The sequence below is a fragment of the Alosa sapidissima genome, chromosome 23 (assembly GCF_018492685.1).
Source record: "Alosa sapidissima isolate fAloSap1 chromosome 23, fAloSap1.pri, whole genome shotgun sequence".
NCBI lineage: Eukaryota > Metazoa > Chordata > Actinopteri > Clupeiformes > Clupeidae > Alosa > Alosa sapidissima.
In genome coordinates, this window is record NC_055979.1 from 29674846 (window position 1) to 29692916 (window position 18071).

Genomic DNA, 18071 nt, shown 5'->3' on the forward strand with positions numbered 1-18071 from the left:
GACTACACACTCTAAGGTGTGTGTGTGTGTGTGTGTGTGTGTGGATTGCGAGATGACTACACACTCTAAGATGTGTGTGTGTGTGTGGATTGTGAGATGACTACACACTCTAAGGTGTGTGTGTGTGTGTGTGTGTGTGTGTGTGTGTGTGTGTGTGTGTGTGTGTGTGTGTGTGTGGATTGCGAGATGACTACACACTCTAAGATGTGTGTGTGTGTGTGTGTGGATTGCGAGATGACTACACACTCTAAGGTGTGTGTGTGTGTGTGTGTGTGTGTGTGTGTGTGTGTGTGTGTGGATTGCGAGATGACTACACACTCTAAGGTAAGTTGCAAGAGGCCTGTGACCAGATCTGTCAGCAGATAAGAACACACTCCCACACACTCCCACACACTCATTTAGCAGATAAGAACACACTCCCACACACTCACTGGCTCAGCTCTGTTAGAGTCTAATGATTACGTTTGCTAATGCTAATGCTAACATAACAACACAGAACTTGATTACGTTTGCTAATGCTAATGCTAACATAACAACATAGAACTTGATTACGTTTGCTAATGCTAATGCTAACATAACAACACAGAACTTGATTACGTTTGCTAATGCTAATGCTAATGCTAACATAACAACACAGAACTTGTTAGCACAATTCTTACTGTACTTGTCAACACTCCAAAATGCTATATCCTCCATTTTAATGGATTTTCATAAATATATATATTTTTAATGTTGTATTTGTTGTATAATAGTTTCAATGGAACTGTAATTGGGTTATTGTTATTTGATTTATTTTTACTCAGTCAAAACAATGCAACTGCAATTTTATTGATATTACCTGGAATGCACAATTAAATATCATGATTTATTAATGTTTTCAAAAATGGAGATATAGCATTTTGGAACCAAACTCTTCACTTAATTGTAATATGTGACTGATTGTTTTTAGCACACTTGATCATCAACATACTTAATTCTACCATGTTCTGTGTTCTACCATGTTCTATGTTCTACCATGTTCTATGCCTCACATGTTGGCTTTTCCACTGAGTGTGTAGTTCTGTTCTGTTTGGGATTGTCTCCCCCAGCATGCCTTCTCCTTGTCTGTGTGTAGCCTGTAGCCTGACCGCTGTATGATACTGTGAGGGACACTGCCTGCCTGCCCGAGTGAGGAGTGTCCAGCAGCACCCAAGGTGTGGACTTCGCTTTACTGTCACCTGCGTGCTGTGCCATGACAACGACGATATTTGTTTGACTAGATAGAGTCACTTCCTCACACACAACCTCTCACACGCATACTGAGCACTTCCAGCCGTCCCTTCATTTGTGCTTGCGTGTGTGTGTGTATGTGTGTGTGTGTGTGTACATTTGGTATACATGGTTTACCTGTACATCTCTTGGTAAATATTTTAGTGTTTGTGGGGCCGGAATATTCTTGGTCCGTCCCCTAAAGTCTTCCCCAGGAAGCTGGTTTCAGATGGTCCGTCCCCTAAAGTCTTCCCCAGGAAGCTGGTTTCAGATGGTCCGTCCCCTAAAGTCTTCCCCAGGAAGCTGGTTTCAGATGGTCCGTCCCCTAAAGTCTTCCCCAGGAAGCTGGTTTCAGATGGTGGGTTAGATGTATGCTTGTCTGGTCTAGCACCATTTGAAATCAGTGTTCCTGGGGGCAGAAAAGCAGCTGTGACACAGGGGTCATGAAGAGGTCAAGATGGGGTCAAGACGGGGTCATTCACAGCTTAGACATGGGTCACACACTCACAAGGACTTGATATAGACAACATATAAAATACCATACCCTAAAATTTACTCTAAAAGATCTCTATGGTACTTTCCACCCAACCAATGCATCTCAGTGACACTGGTTAGATGTTATTGTGTTCCTTGCCTGGAGGGCTACTGTATATAGGCCAGGGCCAGAGAGGAATGTGGCAAACTAGGGGGTGGTGACGTATATATTTCATACTGATGGCGGCAGTGAAAGAAAATGTTAGCCTAGCCCGCAAATGAGACCATACGTCACAGACCTGTAATTAATTACTGTGCATGACCTGCTATGTAAGCATGGCTGCAGCCTTGTATGAGAGAGAACCAACTGCAAGCACACATTGCACTCTAAACAGACACAAAGGTCATTATCTTCTGATGCACGTGTGCAGACACAAAGGTCATTATCTTCTGCTGCATGTGTGCTGCCTCATATACTTCCTCATCCAGCTTTATACTGCAGGCATTATTTTAGAGTGCAAGGCCATGGGTAACTAGACGCAACTCACACACACACACACACACACACACACACACACACACACACACACTCATCTCTCGCTCCATTTCCCGTCGGGCCACAGTTTTTACCCCACCTAAAGATGACTGATTTCCTCTGGTGTTTAGAGCCAGCAGTGCCTTCTAGCACCATTTGAAATCGGTTATGATGACGGGGATCCCAGCTACTGTGCCAGGCCACTGGAGGCCACAAGAACACGCAGGGACTTCACAGCCACAACTATAAACACGTTTTACCATTACTTTAACATACTGTTACCATTACACAACTAACACGTACGGCTGCCATAGACTCCAATTACTACAGTAACACAGCTCCCATAGACTCAAATTACTACAGTAACACAGCTCCCATAGACTTCAATTACTACAATAACACGTACGACTCCTATAGACTCCAATTACAGAGTTACTGTACCATGCAGACGTCATAGCTACAACACAACTATAACATCAGCTATTATAGAAAATTGTATAAGAATGATTGTGATGTCTCTCTTTCTCTCTCTCTCTCTCTTTCTCTTTCTCTCTCTCTCTCTCTCTCTAGAGGGAGAGCAGATAGCTAACAAACGTTCAGAAAAAGTCCTGTTGGCAAATTTGAGGAAAAGTCAGTAAAGGGGCTATTTCACACAATTTGAGGGTGCTGAATTCAAATATTTTGTTTACCAAACTCAATTTTGAGTTTTAAGCTTGCTAATTAGCATAATTAGCATAATTCACATACTTTTTGGTTTTGCCATCAGATATCATAGGAATTGCAAACAATAAGGCAATAATATACTCTTTATGTATCAGATATGTTGTAGGACAGGACAGGAATTACCCCAATGACCCTCAAGAAGCAAATGAAAATAAGCTACAACTAAAATATAAATGGAAATAATAGCTAAAATTTAGTATGACGCTTAGAAACAAAATAGATTCCTTGATAATAAATTGATAGAATAGTGCTCATTTTTCTGTAGAAAGCACTTTGTCACTAACTATTATGAACAGTTGTCAGTCTTTACAGAGGATTTACACGGTATTTTTTTTACTGTAAAGGCGACTGTGCTTGCCTAGTTAAAACATCTCACTGGTGCTCTTTCCTATCATTCAAATTCCAGCCATGCAGAAAAATGGAAGAGTGTGCATGTTTGAGGAGTGCTGAAGAGTGCTATGGAGATTGGATTATTTGCAAAAAATGTATGGTTATGGGATTTTGCAGACGCCTTTGTCCAAAGCAACACACAAATACAAAAACAACATAATATTTAAAATATAACAGGGAACAGATTAGAATGTTGGTCAAACTATAATTAGGAGGATAGCAATAATAAAATAACTAAGTGCATGTTGAACAGGAATGTCTTTAGACCCCTCTTAAACAACCCAAAACTAAAATGAACGGAGACCACTGGACAACTCTTTCCACCAACATGGAACCACTGAGGAAAAGTGTCTTGAATTAGACCTAGTGTTTATGACTGGTCGACATACACCAAAACAATTTAGACAAGATATCCTTTATATCCATATCCATAGCACTATAAAGTGCAACAAAAAGAAACATTCTCCAGTGCATCATTACTGCATATGATGCTGAAAGGGAAGTGGACCTAGGACAAATCCTTAGCTATGAACTGATTAATGTCCCTGTACTGTAACTATTGCAGATAGCGATGGTTATTTGTGAAGTGGAAATAAGTCTATCCTCACTCAAGTGCTGTCTAGCAATGTGGAATGTCCAGTAGTGATCACTGCAAAAACTGCTCATTCAACATTGGTAGTAGATGCTCAAGATCTAGTTATGTCTTTAGGACACCCATTTGACTGCAGCACATTTAAGAAGTATGCAGGAAAGTTTGTAAGAAGCTTTTGTATTGTTATTTGGTATTTGTTATGTGGGAGCAAATGATGTTAACTATCAAAGAAATAGACCTAATGTAGGAATGCACATAGATTTTGCAACAGATAATGGTGTAGGCCTATCTGATGATGACCTGAGTGGTTGAAACATACTTATTAAATTACACTGGGAAGAAGTAGTGTAGAAGACTATCTTCACTTTTTTCCCTTTGCAACTGTCAAAGAAATCCCATAAACAGGGGAAGGCCTAGGGTAGCCTACATCAGATGGCCTAAAGATTAGGCTCTTCTGCATAGCATTAAGTGATTGGCATGCAGTAATTTGAACACTGACCTTGATCTAGCCTACTTTGGCTATTTAAAGGTAATTCATTGCCAAAACACCACACAATATAATTGAGCTATAACAAACAATAAAGGACTTAATCACACACAAACTACCATTTTAATGACTACAAAAATAATAATTATGTAGGAAGTTTAGAAGTTTAAAACCCAGAATTGACCAAAAGTGTACCAAATTCAACACAAATGACTCAATACACTTGAAGGAGGCCTGCGTCCTTTCTTTTCCAGATATTTAAGGATTTTGATATCGTTTTTGATATCTGGTATCAACATATTTATGGCAGGTATTGTATCGAAGTCATAATTTTGGTATTGTGACAACACTATGCCAGAGCCACTCTGTTTTCTAGATGTTGAGGATCGGAGGCTCTACCACCAACAAGTGATGCTGCTCAGTGGCATATTAGAAGAGCTCATTATCAAGCTCTACTATGGAAGCAAGCACACATAGCCTACTAAATCCAGTGTTACTAGAAGTAAAATGTTTTTTACTTGTCGGTTGTTTCTGACGGTACTTTTGAAATCAACCCAATTTAGGGAAAAATAAGCAAAGAAAATCTCTATTTTATGTTAAAATGCTGATTATGTGGCTTAGAACTCAGAATTGAGCTTGGTAAACACAATATTCAGAATCAGCACCCTCAAATTAGGTAACAAGGGTGGTTTACCAACTTTTCCTCAAATTTGCCGTCAGAAGTTCTCTTCTGTGAAGCCGCTCTTCCTCTAATATATACATATAATCTTTCTCTCCCTCTAATATATACATATAATCTTTCTCTCCCTCTGCTATATACATATAATCTTTCTCTCCCTCTCTCTCACTGGCTTTTGGTTCGTCTGTCCATCTGTGTTTGATTTACCAAATAAAACATTTTCAAATATAAAATATTTCTCTTCATTCCCTTCATTCCTTTGTCGGCTCTGCATTCAGAATGCCAACCCTGCCATCTAGTGTCACTTTGTTGCAACTACATCAATAACACATCAGCTCCACCCAAATGTACTGTAACCTGACCCACTTGAACTACTAAGGCATGCTGTTAAGTGGCTTAGTAGCTCTTTTTTCAGTTGATGGGTTCAGTACTTTCTGACACCATCTCATTAAATGCCTGGAAACAAATGTCAAAAGGGTGTGTGATGTGATGGCCTGTGGTTTGTAGGGAAGGATTGTGCCAAAGAAGAGCAGTGAACTCGGACTGAACTGTGTTGAATTGAAGAGTGTACCACCATGGAGGCCCAGTCAGCAGAAACTACCGAGCTTCTTATCTTGTCCTCAGAGAAGAACATAGCCGCCACGCCTGGTGCTCAGTCCTATTCATGACCTTTGTATGTGTATTCATGTGGTTGTGCATGCAAACCCATGCATGTGTACCTGTGTGTGAGAGACAGAGAGAGAGAGAGAGAGAGATCGACCTTTGATTATGTGTGTCTGATGACTCAACAATTGGACTCAACATCAGACTTAGCACAGACAGTGATATATAGAGGTCAGTGTTTGCAAGTGTATGTACTGAGGAGTAGCAGTTTATAGTTTTTTTTCATTGTGTGATGAATTGTAATTCTCTGATGTGTTGAGGAATGCCATTCCAGACTCTGGTAGCAGTGTGTATGAAGGACCTCTGGCCAAAGCCATTGTTGTATGAGGGCACTGGGTGGAGGACCGTGGAAGCTGACCTAGTAGTGACACACACTTGAGGCATGTTATGTGTTGGTAAGAGAGAGATGAGTGTTTGTGAGGTGCTGTGTTGGAGTTGAAAATAAGAAATAGCATCACTGTAGATAACATTTTGAAAGGACAGAGCATGCGATTGAGTGAGTGCAGTGCAGTGGTGTGTCCATTTGGGAAGATTAATGTTCAGTGCTCTTCAACACTGAAGAGTCTTGCAGCCTCCAATATACCTGGAGGCTGACCTACATATCCAGGGGTGGCCATTTGTAATAGCTTGTGAAAACGGGTCAAGATTCTTCCAGAAGTAAAAGACTTTTAATGGGTAAATAGGGACGGGAGGGGGGGGGGGGGGTATGAAGGCCAGCCAATCCATCAAATGGGAAAGGACAGGATGGCAAAAAGGCAACAATGAATTTCATTTGATTTAGATTGCACATTTGAAGGGCTCTTTTATGATTAATTTGCCTTGTCATCATTGTGAATAAATAGTGAGCCCACTGCAGAATGAAGTGAGTTCACTGAGACCCTACTGAGACAGCAGTCTTCATTGTGTGATCAGATTTTGGAATCATGAGTCGTGGGTGGGCTGTGTGGTGCCAAGGTCAAGTGCTGCCTTAGGGAAGTTGGATGATGTCACAATGGTTTCACAGTAACTGTCACAGTCACAGAAATATGGTGAATGAGTGATGCAACACTGGCGTTATTAATGGTGAATTCTGACTCTAGATCAGTCAGCTTTCTCTATCTGACGAACAGAAGAGAACAGCAGTATGGCAAAAAAGTAAGTCTGTCCCACACATATAACCATCAAGCATATGAAAAGTGCCATCATGACCTGTTATAACCGTGATGATGCACTCTTACTGTGAAACCTTATAGAGCCTGTGGCAGCTTACAGAGCAGATGTGTCCTTCACTTGCTTAATCAATTTCTAATTAGCAACCGAGTTATTACACTGTTAATGGACTATGTTCTGTAAACACAGACTTTACATTACACAAGTGTCTGTCATTCAGGCGGTTTAAGATTTGAGAAATGTAGTAATTGTTCGGTTGTTTCTGTGGGCCCCAGAACATGTGTGTTTGCTTTCCTCAGAATGATTTGACAAATAATGAATGAGTTGTCTTGATGAGACTAAGCAACACTTTTGTTGTAGCAAAGCTGTGGGGAGCACATTCTATCAGCCTGTCAGCAAAGATGAGGTCATTAGTCCGCTCGCCAAAGAGATCTACCGAAGGGCAAAAGGTAGGTCACCAGACGGTCACCATGGCTACAGACAAGCTTTTCTTCTCTGTGGATTGTGCTATTCCTGACAAGTTCAAATTGATGTGAAGAAAGAAAGTCATGATTGCAGCTCTGTGGAGATTCGCGGCAGGCGAAGTGGACTTTTCTGAAAGGGTCACTACAGGGTTGCCAACAGGCTGTCTTGATGTGACATGGTGCACTCTGACTCAAACCAGCATCACATGCACTTGTGCACATAGAACAAGTCAGAAGACTGAATTAGTCTCCTAAATGTAAACTATCTTACCCAAAATAATTGGCAAGAGTGACTGTGATCTTATTAATAAAGTTTGAGTTCTGATTGAGTGTTTCACAGAAATGAATGTTTATAACAGTTTTAGATTCTCAGGAGATCTGGAACATCCTGAGGGCTGAGTCTGAATCAAAGCTTGCTCAGCTGCCAATGTCTTCACTTCTCAAGGTTTGGCTCTCTTAAATCACATCAGATGGTACATACCTCTAAAGCAGTGCTCCCCAAACTTTCTCCTCAGATGGCCTATGCCTGGCTCTAAGAGAGGGCCAGAGACTCTGAGTATTTCAGTAACCGTAAATAGCTTAGTGCTGTGAACAACAGCAGTATACCTTAGTTGAATATTAATCCATTACATTTAATCATAGGCTATTGCTATTTAATACCATTGTTAGCTGTGTTTATTATATATTGCTATCATGCCATATCAATATACAATGTAGATCGACATGGAAATAGCTCAAATGAAATCATACTAATTTATTCAAAATGTGTTAACTCTGTCTTTGCATACACAGCTCAAGTTGTAAACAAGCAATATCCTACAAATAATTTAAAGTTCTTAAACTATGAGAGTTTTATGAAGTGCTGGAAAAAAACATCTGGGTAACACTTTATTTTGAGGTTATTAGCCAATAATACATATCTAATTAATTAGTGACTTGTAAGGCATGCGTTAGGCAACATTTGTTAGGCGTGTATTCCCTACTAAATGGGGTATATGAGGGGGGTATAGTTTGACGATGTCGTACTCCTGTGCGGGCCTGATGCTATACCACAGACATGGGGTATATATTTTTCATGGGGCAGCCGTAACCAGAGGGTTGCCAGTTCAAACCCCGACCAGTAGGAGCGGCTGAAGTGCCCTTGAGCAAGGCACCTAACCCCTCACTGCTCCCCGAGCGCCGCTGTTGTTGCAGGCAGCTCACTGCGCGGGGATTAGTGTGTGCTTCACCTCACTGTGTGCTGAGTGTGTTTCACGGATTGGGATAAATGCAGGGACCAAATTTCCCTCACAGGATCAAAAGAGTATATATACTTATACATGTTGGGGGGGCCACCCAAAATGAGGTGGCGGGCCATAGTTTGGGGACCACTGCTCTAAAGAAAAATGACAAGAAAAGAAATGTTATCTTTTTCTACATTCTTTTTCTTTTTCTATCCCCACTTTCCATGTCTCCATTCTGTCACTCTCTTAAACTTATTTACACACACACACACACACACACACACACACACACACACACACACACACACACTACACACACACACACACACACACACACACACACACACTACACACACACACACACACACACACACACACACACACACACACACACACACTACACACACACACACACACACACACACACACTTTCTCTCTCCCACTTCTTTCTTCACACTTTCTCAACATTTTCCTGAAATGTCTCTCTTTTCCTCTCCTCTTCTGTTCTCCTCTGATCCCCCTTTCCTCTCTTCCTCTCTGATCCCCTCTTCTCCTCTGTTCTCTTCTGATCCCCTCTTTCCCTCTGTTCTCCTCTGTTCCTCTCTGATCCCCTCTTTCCCTCTGTTCTCCTCTGTTCCTCTCTGATCCCCTCTTCTCCTCTCTTCTTCTCTGTTCCTCTCTGATCCCCTCTTCTCCTCTCTTCTCCTCTCTTCTCCCTCCCCTCCCTCCCTCTCGTGTGCAGTTGCTGGATGAGCAGCAGAAGTGTAAGCTCATGGCGGAGGAGAAGGACCGCACCGTGCTGCAGAGGTGTCGGGTCATGCTCATGTACAAAGCATCTCAGTTCCACCACGACCGCACCACTTTGCTGATCACCAACAACCCACTGCAGACCGCTGATGACCCTACTGGACCCAGCAGCCCCGCTAGATACCTACACCCCGACACTGACCATCCCACTAGATACCTACACCCCGACACCATCCCCATAGCCCAGGTGACCATCCCACTAGATACCTGCACCCCGACACTCTCCCCATAGCCCAGGTGACCATCCCACTAGATACCTGCACCCCGACACTCTCCCCATAGCCCAGGTGACCGTCATCAACTTACAGGATCAATCGGACTGAGCGACTCGCCAAACCTACAGTATTGCTCTACTCAGCGTTCTGAACGTTGTGTGTTGACATCAGAGGCAGTTAGGGTTCAGGTCCAGACAGGTCCTCTATTAGAGCCCCGCCCACATAGCGTGCCGAGTGGACGACAGAGAGAGAGACAAACAGTGCTGCAGTGATCAGCTGCCAACACCTCCTGAGAGAGGTAGAGATGTGCTGATATGAGATGCACTCAGAGATATCCTTTTCTGCTCTAAAACCATCCCTTAGGGTTTCTTTAGAGCACTCAGAGATATCCTTTTCTGCTCTAAAACCATTCCTCAGGGTTTCTTTAGAGTCATAAATCTGAACCAAAGCACAATAGTCTGAGAGATGCACTCCAGGATATAGCTCACTGTCTACACGAAAAACGACTCAATCTGAAACATTTTTTGTTGTTTTGGTACATGAACAGCTGTCTCTGAACTGTTTACCTAATAATGATGTAAACATCCTCTGTTAAGCATTTTAACCCTTGTTGTCATAGCATTTTCATTTGATATCTATTATCTTTGAGTACAGACCGAACTATAAGTAAACATATTGTCAAAGTCCAAACCTTTGGACCGCACTGAATACGTGGCCTACTGGTTAGCGCTTCGGACTTGGAACCGGAGGGTTGTCGGTTCGATCCCCGACCAGTATGCACGGCTGAAGTGCCCTTGAGCAAGGCACCTAACCCCTCACTGCTCCCCGAGCGCTGCCAGTGTTGCATGCAGCTCACTGCGCTGGGATTAGTGTGTGCTTCACCTCACTGTGTGCTTAGTGTGTTTCACTGGACTATATTGCCCTTCTATGCTTTTATTTGTTATTATTGTTTGGTTTTGTTTATGTAAAGCACATTGAATGACCTCTGTGTATGAAATGCGCTATATAAATAAACTTGACTTGACTAATTCACAGATTGGGATAAATGCAGAGACCAAATTTCCCTCACGGGATCAAAATATATACTTATACTTAGTATATATACTTATACTTAATATGATGTAATTACACCTTCTCACCAGAGGGAGGCTACAGATGGGACCAGTTCTTGCAAACAGCCTCCTCTGAAACGTACAGCAACATCTCATTCTACAAGACAGGAAAAAGCTAAGACGGGCGGGTATATTGTTCAGCGCATTCTGTCAAATTATTTCTGCAAAAATGTGTAATGATAGAAAATAAGAAAACTCTTAATTGTTGTTTTTAAACATGTGAAAAGTCAGGCATGATTAGGGAAAGTTGTTTTTTGGAAGGAGAGACCACTGTCTGAAGATGCTAATATATAGACTGCAATTCTGTTTTGCAGTATGTCAAGAGGTACTGTCAGTGCCTCCACACACAAGTCTGACGCTGGGACAAACATGTGTGACCCCCATTTGGGACATTTAGGTAGGTAGGTACAGTATGGTACAAAGGTTACAAAAAAAATCAGTGCATTGGAGAAATCATTAGTCCTGTCTCAGCTAAGGATAGGTTTATTGACACTTCAGGAATTTAGCCTTAGGTCACAGCAATGTTAACTGCTACCCAAAAATCTTACTTCTAATCCACCACAGATTTTGGCACAGACCGTAGCAGTGTCAAAAGTAGGACCAGTCTTTCAAAGGAGCCATTGACTATCTCATCTCTAATGGAAAACACCACAATAGTGACAGCGCCTGGTCAAGGAGCTTTCCGACATGGCCAGACCACATTCTGGAATGTGGAGAGTAGCTGAGTCTCCACAATGAGAGATTGCAACCCTGACCTTTTGTCTGTCAAAATGTGTTACTAACATCAATAAATATTTTATCCTGATTTATCAAGATGTTGTTTTTTTGTTGAAATAGAAAAAAAAAAGAGCATAACTTGGATAGATAGATATGAATTGGAAAAATAGCCTACATATAACATGAATAACAGATTGATTGATTTGATTGCCAAGGCCTAGAAATAATTTGGATGTATAAGTAACTCTTCTGAAACAAACTTTTCCTCCATAAAACATATCACAGAGAGCGATGAACTGCCTTTAGGAGTGGAAATTGTCAGAGGACATGGGCAAACATGAATGCAAGATAACAGACTTCCACACCCAAGTTTGACCTGAAAGTTCATTGCTTTTGTTATCGGGTGTATTAACTCCGCCCATAAATGTTGGTCTCTGAGCAACCATCGCCCGAGGTCTTTTCTCATTGGTCATTACAATGTTTCCGCCATATTCAAACTTCCGTCCGCATCAGTTTGAATTTTGCCCACTGCACTGTCTATTGTTATATGTAGTCAAAATTCGGCTATATTTATAATTTTAGTCTCCCTATAGGTTTCGTTTTACTTTGAATTTTGTCCAACATTTCAATGGAGGAAACCACTGAGCCGCAGGTCGAGATTCCAGAGCTGAGTAAACTGCCGAAAAGGAGAGGAAACTCCAAGAAAAGAAACTCGACAGTCTTGGACACAGAAACGTCCCCCGAGATCAATAACAATGCGAAACGGTGAGGAGGGGGACTTTGAAGTAACTTAATGTTACATAGGTGGGACTGGTGTAATGTGTGCATTGTGTTAGATTTGAACACATCGATGGCGCTGTTCAGTTTTACCTTGTTGCATTATATAATGGAAATGTAGGACTAACGTCAAATTGCTATAACGTTAATTGCTCAGCGAAGATAACGTGAGATTTTAATAACGTTACCACACTAACGTTAGCTAAGGTAGCAATGCTAACACATTTCGCAAAGTCCACCAGCATAACGTTAGCTTGTTGTGGGAATGTTATCATGGCTATCCTGTGGAGCTAACGTTGGCTAATTTTATCGATGTGTTAGCCTGTGGGTTTAAGTTGATTATAGCGGCAACGTTAGCGTTATCTGTAGCAAACAACGATATATTTTACCATTGATGTTAATGTTATGTGGAGTTTTGTTATATCGAAATGATTACATCTTAAAACATAAACCCATAATCGACACCATGCAAATGTCGACGAATTGACCATTCAAGCACGGTGTCTAAGAAATTGATTATTAGGGCCTACTATTCAATCAATACTGCTAGCGGGCGAATTAACTGTAAATGTTAAGTGTTCCAACCTTCTTGGCCGCGTGCATAGAGAAATACAGCAACGTTAACCTAAACGTATTGGGACATCAACCAGAAATACACATTTGTCCAGCTATGTTATCAGTTACCGCACAGTGGCGCTGCAGACCGACGACAAGCGCTTGTGTATGCGTTTGAGCAACCGTTTGCAAAGATGAATCTGAGATGCATCATGTGAGTAGAGACGTGATGCTAAAGTGCACTTTGCTCCGTCTTGACAGTATCAGGACCGTAAAGATGACCCAGCCGCTGCTGGAAGTCGTAAGTCAATGAACCTTTCCAGACCCTCTCAATTCCAACTGAGAAGGTCTTGCTGCTAACCAGGCTACTTTGCTGTGGGAGATATGGAGAGACAGATATTTCAGAGGTTTAATGCATGCACAAGGCCTGATGTCATGCTAACGTCCAACATCCAGCTCTATTCTTTTGGACCCCCCACCAAGTTGCTCTATATTATTGATAGAGGAGCAGCTGACCTTTGAAAGCTCATAGACAAGCTGACACATGCTCAATTTGAGCGTTATGTATGTATGAAATGTTCCAGAAAAACATAAGGGTCAAAGAGACTCCCAACATGAGGTCAAGGGCAAAGGATAATGTGGTGTTATTTTGAGCAGGAAAATAATATGTTTGGGTTTTTGTTGGCAGCAAATGCCATTTTCCCTTCCTGTACTGGCTTTCCATGGCCCATGCCAATATTTTGCCCGTTCGTCTGACCTGGGTGGCATGGGAAAACAAGAGCCTTTTGGGAGCCCACATTGTTTATGCTCTGCCACTGGCGTTCACCATGAGTGCTTTGATTGGGCTGGTCTTTGACAATGGGTCAACGGTCAAAAAGGAATATTTGAGCATTTCAAATCACTACTGATTGTAAGACAAGTCAACATTGAGGTTATGGCAATGTAAGACGACCAGTTTGAAAAGTAAAGTATTTTTGTTGGAATGTGCCCGTTTTGAGTCGATACCAGCAAAGAAGAGTATTAGGCTACTTTGCCTCTGTGTCCAGCAGTGAGTCCTTTTTTGTACAGATAACACTGAATTGTTTGGCCTTCTCACTGCCTCAGTTTGCCTACATGTGGTGCTTTCTGCATTAGGAACGATACATTAACTTCAGCGACTGACCGGAAGATAAAGTAGGTCAAGTATGATTCTAAAGTTAGGTCCTTTTGTGTGTGTTTGCACACAAATAGACCACTGGCTATTGGTTCGGTTAATGAAATGAGAGAAAATGAGGCTTCTAAATTCCAAATTCTAAATTAGGCCATGGTTTCCTACTTGTGATTCATACGCATACATATGAAAAAGATTTACGGCAGCTCTAAAATTGTGGTTTTTCAGTGGAACCAGTGTTGGAATCTTTGGATGAGGCATAGTCTTCCAAAGTGATTTCCCACTTATGCAAACAGATGCATACAGAAACGAAAGAGGAAGTTGAGCTTTGTGCTTACGGGAACAGTTGTCTGCGTGTGGCAACAGGACTAGGACGCCTCTGTTGGGTGGGTACTCGTGGCTCAGAATGGCATGACTCTCCAAATGAATCCTCACTGAGTAGTATTTATGTTTAACATAACTATTTTTAGGGGACACAACTCAAAAAGGACACAACTCAAACACAAAGACAAAGCTGGGCAAACAAAGGCGCTCGTTCCTATGATCACCTGGGGTGATCAAGCCTAGTGCATGAGAAGCACAGCACTCCTGATTGACTCTGAAGCTCACCAATCAGAAGTTCTGTGCTTCTTGCGCACTACACACATTCACCAATCAGAAGTTGCATTGTCAAGGAGGATGAGATGAATAGGAAGGTCATAAATTTGACAAGATTAACTGCACAATTGTTTGTAGCTTGGGCGGGTGGGGGGGGGGGGTGCTGAAGATGATCGCTTCCTTGTTGTCCCTGTCAAGGGTGCCATGGTCGTGCACAAGCATCAGGCACAAGCAAGATGCAATATACAGTTGAAAGGGTGGGGATAGTGCAATATCAGTATAGACTGAGGTTTAAGATTAAAAATAAATATAGTGAAAGGCAGTTCAGTGCAATGGTAATGTATTAATAACACTATTGTAACTAAGGTTGAAGTGCACATGAGGTAGATGAGCATTCTTGAACACACTCTCACAGTTGTCTGGGACATGAGTCTTTTACGAGGAAACCTTACAACTGTTGGGTTGTGTGTGATTGGGAAGTTGACTGTGTTTCAGCGTCTGAGTGCTTCCGTACCACTGAGCCAAAAGAGAATGAGCCTGAGGGTAGCAGGTAGGTGGTTGGTTTCGTCACTCCTGAGGGTAGCAGGTAGGTGGTTGGTTTCGTCACTCCTGAGGGTAGGAGGTAGGTGGTTGGTTTCGTCATTCCAGACTTCATTCCCAGCATGTCTCTGTTGGGCTGTGCAAAGATACCCTGGGGTGTGGGGGGTTACTCCTGGAGCAAAGTACATTGCACACCTCATGTATTTGCACAACTCCTCCGATTCTAGATATAGATAGATAGATAGATAGATACAGTAGATAGATACTTTATTGATCCCCGTGGGGAAATTTACAGGGCCGGGACTGGTAAGGTGCCAGTGTTTCCCACAGAATTGGATTCAATTTGTGGCGGTAGCTGACTTGGACTATAGGTCTAATTGAGTGCCTGTCACTTTAAGATGTTTGAGGGAACCCTTGCAATTGTAACACAGTTGAAAGGCTGCTGATGTGTGGATGCAAAACGTTTTTTACATAGTTAAAATAAAGGTTCACATACTTCTCCTTGGGACAAGCACTTTTGAATTTTGGAAAACACTTTTCCATTTACATCGGGATTTTGCAAACATTCATTGTCAGAGTCAATAAAATGGGCCCTTCAACGAAATTGACAAGCAGCTGTAAGTAGGCTAAGCATGCTAAATTCGACATCCAAACAGTATTCTAACGTTAGCTTTGAGATACTGCTTGATTTCATAACTTAACTTAGTTTAGTCTCTTCAATGTAGCCTACTATGTTGTGATAAGACCTTAGCAGAGTTTACTTCAATGCAGCAGTTTTGAACAAATTTGCGCAGCATGGTCACCATGCTAAGCGGATTTAGTAGCAATTTAGCCAGACGTCTTCTATGCAATGCTTCTATGTGGCAACAACAATCCTTCAACAATCGTGAATATTTTGTTAAATGCACGTGCAGAGTCGTGGCAGCGGGCTACGAGAGAGAGTGGGGCGGGGCAAGGAAAGGCTGCGTGCGTAAAAAGCGCAGCTCAATGGCAATGCAAGGATTTGATCTTATATTTAATTTAAATTAAATTAAACATAGAATATTAATCTGTGGCGGCCGATTTTTATTTTGTGGCGCCACGCCACAGATTAGTTAATGTATGGGAAACACTGGGTGCTCAAGGGAGTGTGTCATGGTGAAGGTGGAAAAAGTAGTCCAACCATAGTCCTAGGAACTCAAATTGCAACATTTCACTGTATTTGCATCCACTATGGTTTCGGTTGTAAGTGTGTTTTTTGTTGTTTTCGCTATAGGTGTTTTTTTATCATGTTTTCGCTATAGTTTAATATACTTAATTGCATGTGTTCAGTTTCTGAACAAGGCTGGTTTAGCCAATGGAGAGCATTTGGATAAATACTGAATTAAACCAGCTTCCTAGCCTGAGGTGGATGTAAGATGTCCAGGGCAGGATGGTTCCTGGTTGGAGTAGGGTTGGCAATGAGAACACACCCGCTTGCCATTGAGTGAATGAGCACATGTGTACTCTCGTCTCATCTTAAGTTTTGCTCTCTCTATTTCGCTATCATCTTCAGGTGCTTGAGTGTGAACAGGGGGGAAAGGGGAGGTACTTGTATGTGGGGGGTTACAGCTCCGGTGCCTGTATGGGTCAGTTTATGTAGCGTCCTAGCTGTCCAGCTCCGGAGCCTGTATGGGTCAGTTTATGTAGTGTCCTAGCTGTTCAGCTCCGGTGCCTGTATGGGTCAGTTTGCCTGCAGGTCCTCGCAGGTGTAGCTTACTGCAGGTTGTTCTGGCTCCGTACCTGGGCACTAAGGCCAGGGGCCCTCTCAAGCCGCACCTTTGACCACCTCCATTTGACACGCACGCACACACTCACACACCTGTGCTAAGGAAGGATGGTTTGAGGATTGCTTACAAATATTTTTTCCTCCGACACCCACAAACGTACTCTTGCAATTTCACTGTATTTGCATCCACTATGGTTTCGGTTGTAGGTGTTGCTCACTGCTGTGGGATTATCTTAATATGCATTACTGTTATTAATTACCTAATCACTGCTGTGGGATTATTTTAATATGCATTACTGTTACTGATTACCTTATCAAAGATTATTCTATAGAGTTGATTATTAAGAGCAATTATCATTAACACTTTTCCTCTCTCTCTCTCTCTCTCTCTCTCTCTCTCTCTCTCTCTCTCTCCTCTCTCTCTCTCTCTCTCTCTCTCTCTCTCTCTCTCTCTCTCTCATCTCTCTCTCAGGCCTCCTCTCAGAAGAGGTAGCTCTTTTACCTTCTTGACCCCAAGCTCTCAATGGGACTTCAGTCTGGTGAGTCATGTGTCATGATTTGCTCCCCTGCAATAAGATTGTGTGTGTGCATGCCTCCAGACGATGGGCGGCAGACAGGATAAGTTTAATCGAAGCAAGATGCTGTGTTTCTTTTATTGTGTGTGTTAGAAGTCATTTTGTGTGTGTGGGTTTTGAATGCTTATGTTGGATAAAGTTGTGTGTTTTGTTTAGGAGAGTGTGTGTGTGTGTAGTACTTGGATAAGCTACTTCCTGTGGTAACCTGGACATTGCGGCTGCTCTGTGTCAAAGGTTAAGTGACAGCAGCACTTGCCCCAAGCTCACATGGAGAGACTCATGCAAAGCCCCAAAACACAAACAGCTTAATGTGCCAGAGTTTTCCTTTGGCTTAAAAACCCTCCTGACAGAGGAACAATTGTGCCCTCACGTTGCACCAAATCAGCCTGGCCTCTTAAACAGTACTAGGGTTGCATGAAACATAGGATGGGTCTCTCACACACACATGCACACACACACACATGCACACACACACGGGCAATCTCTTGCTCTGATGTGACGTCTGTGTTAGTGGAGCTTTGCATACCCACAGGTCACTGTTGACTCACTGATCAGGCAGAGTGACCCCAACACTCAACTCCTCTGGTCTCTCTGTCTGTTCCCCCCCCCCCCCCCCCCCTTCCTCTATCTCTGCCAACTCCTTTTAGTAAGG

The 18071-nt window shown here is 42.4% G+C and overlaps 2 protein-coding genes across 8 annotated transcripts in view; both read left to right on the forward strand.

Moving 5' to 3' along the window:
- The first annotated feature begins 5200 nt into the window (after positions 1 to 5200).
- LOC121698621 lies at positions 5201 to 11570 on the forward strand. Of its 7 annotated transcripts, none has more exons than XM_042080883.1 (7): positions 5201 to 6186; positions 7301 to 7389; positions 7764 to 7849; positions 9370 to 9621; positions 10792 to 10889; positions 11076 to 11158; positions 11326 to 11570. In XM_042080883.1, exons 1-7 carry the CDS (start codon positions 6179 to 6181, stop codon positions 11484 to 11486), a joined length of 777 nt encoding a protein of 258 aa, XP_041936817.1. In that variant the 5' UTR covers positions 5201 to 6178; the 3' UTR covers positions 11487 to 11570. The 7 variants fall into 7 exon arrangements, with proteins under 7 accessions (XP_041936817.1, XP_041936816.1, XP_041936818.1 ...); XM_042080882.1 differs by lacking the exon at positions 5201 to 6186 and adding an exon at positions 6502 to 6925; XM_042080884.1 differs by lacking the exon at positions 5201 to 6186 and having other exon boundaries at positions 6936 to 7389; positions 11076 to 11162.
- Positions 11571 to 11975: 405 nt separating this feature from the next.
- net1 (neuroepithelial cell transforming 1) overlaps positions 11976 to 18071 on the forward strand; it is a 29865-nt gene continuing 23769 nt past the window's right edge. The window contains exons 1-2 of the mRNA XM_042080823.1: positions 11976 to 12243; positions 17317 to 17383. Coding sequence (XP_041936757.1) covers positions 12107 to 12243; positions 17317 to 17383 — 204 coding nt within the window. The 5' untranslated portion in view covers positions 11976 to 12106. The remainder of the gene's footprint in view (positions 12244 to 17316; positions 17384 to 18071) is intronic.

Excerpts from the sequence above, each read along its gene's own strand:
- LOC121698621 (XM_042080881.1), top strand. The coding sequence starts at position 7,260 with ATGAGTTGTCTTGATGAGACTAAGCAACACTTTTGTTGTAGCAAAGCT. Across the intron at positions 7,850-9,369 it reads CAATGTCTTCACTTCTCAAG|TTGCTGGATGAGCAGCAGAA; the intron begins GTTTGGCTCTCT and ends TCTCGTGTGCAG. Across the intron at positions 9,622-10,791 it reads ACACCATCCCCATAGCCCAG|AGGGAGGCTACAGATGGGAC; the intron begins GTGACCATCCCA and ends CCTTCTCACCAG.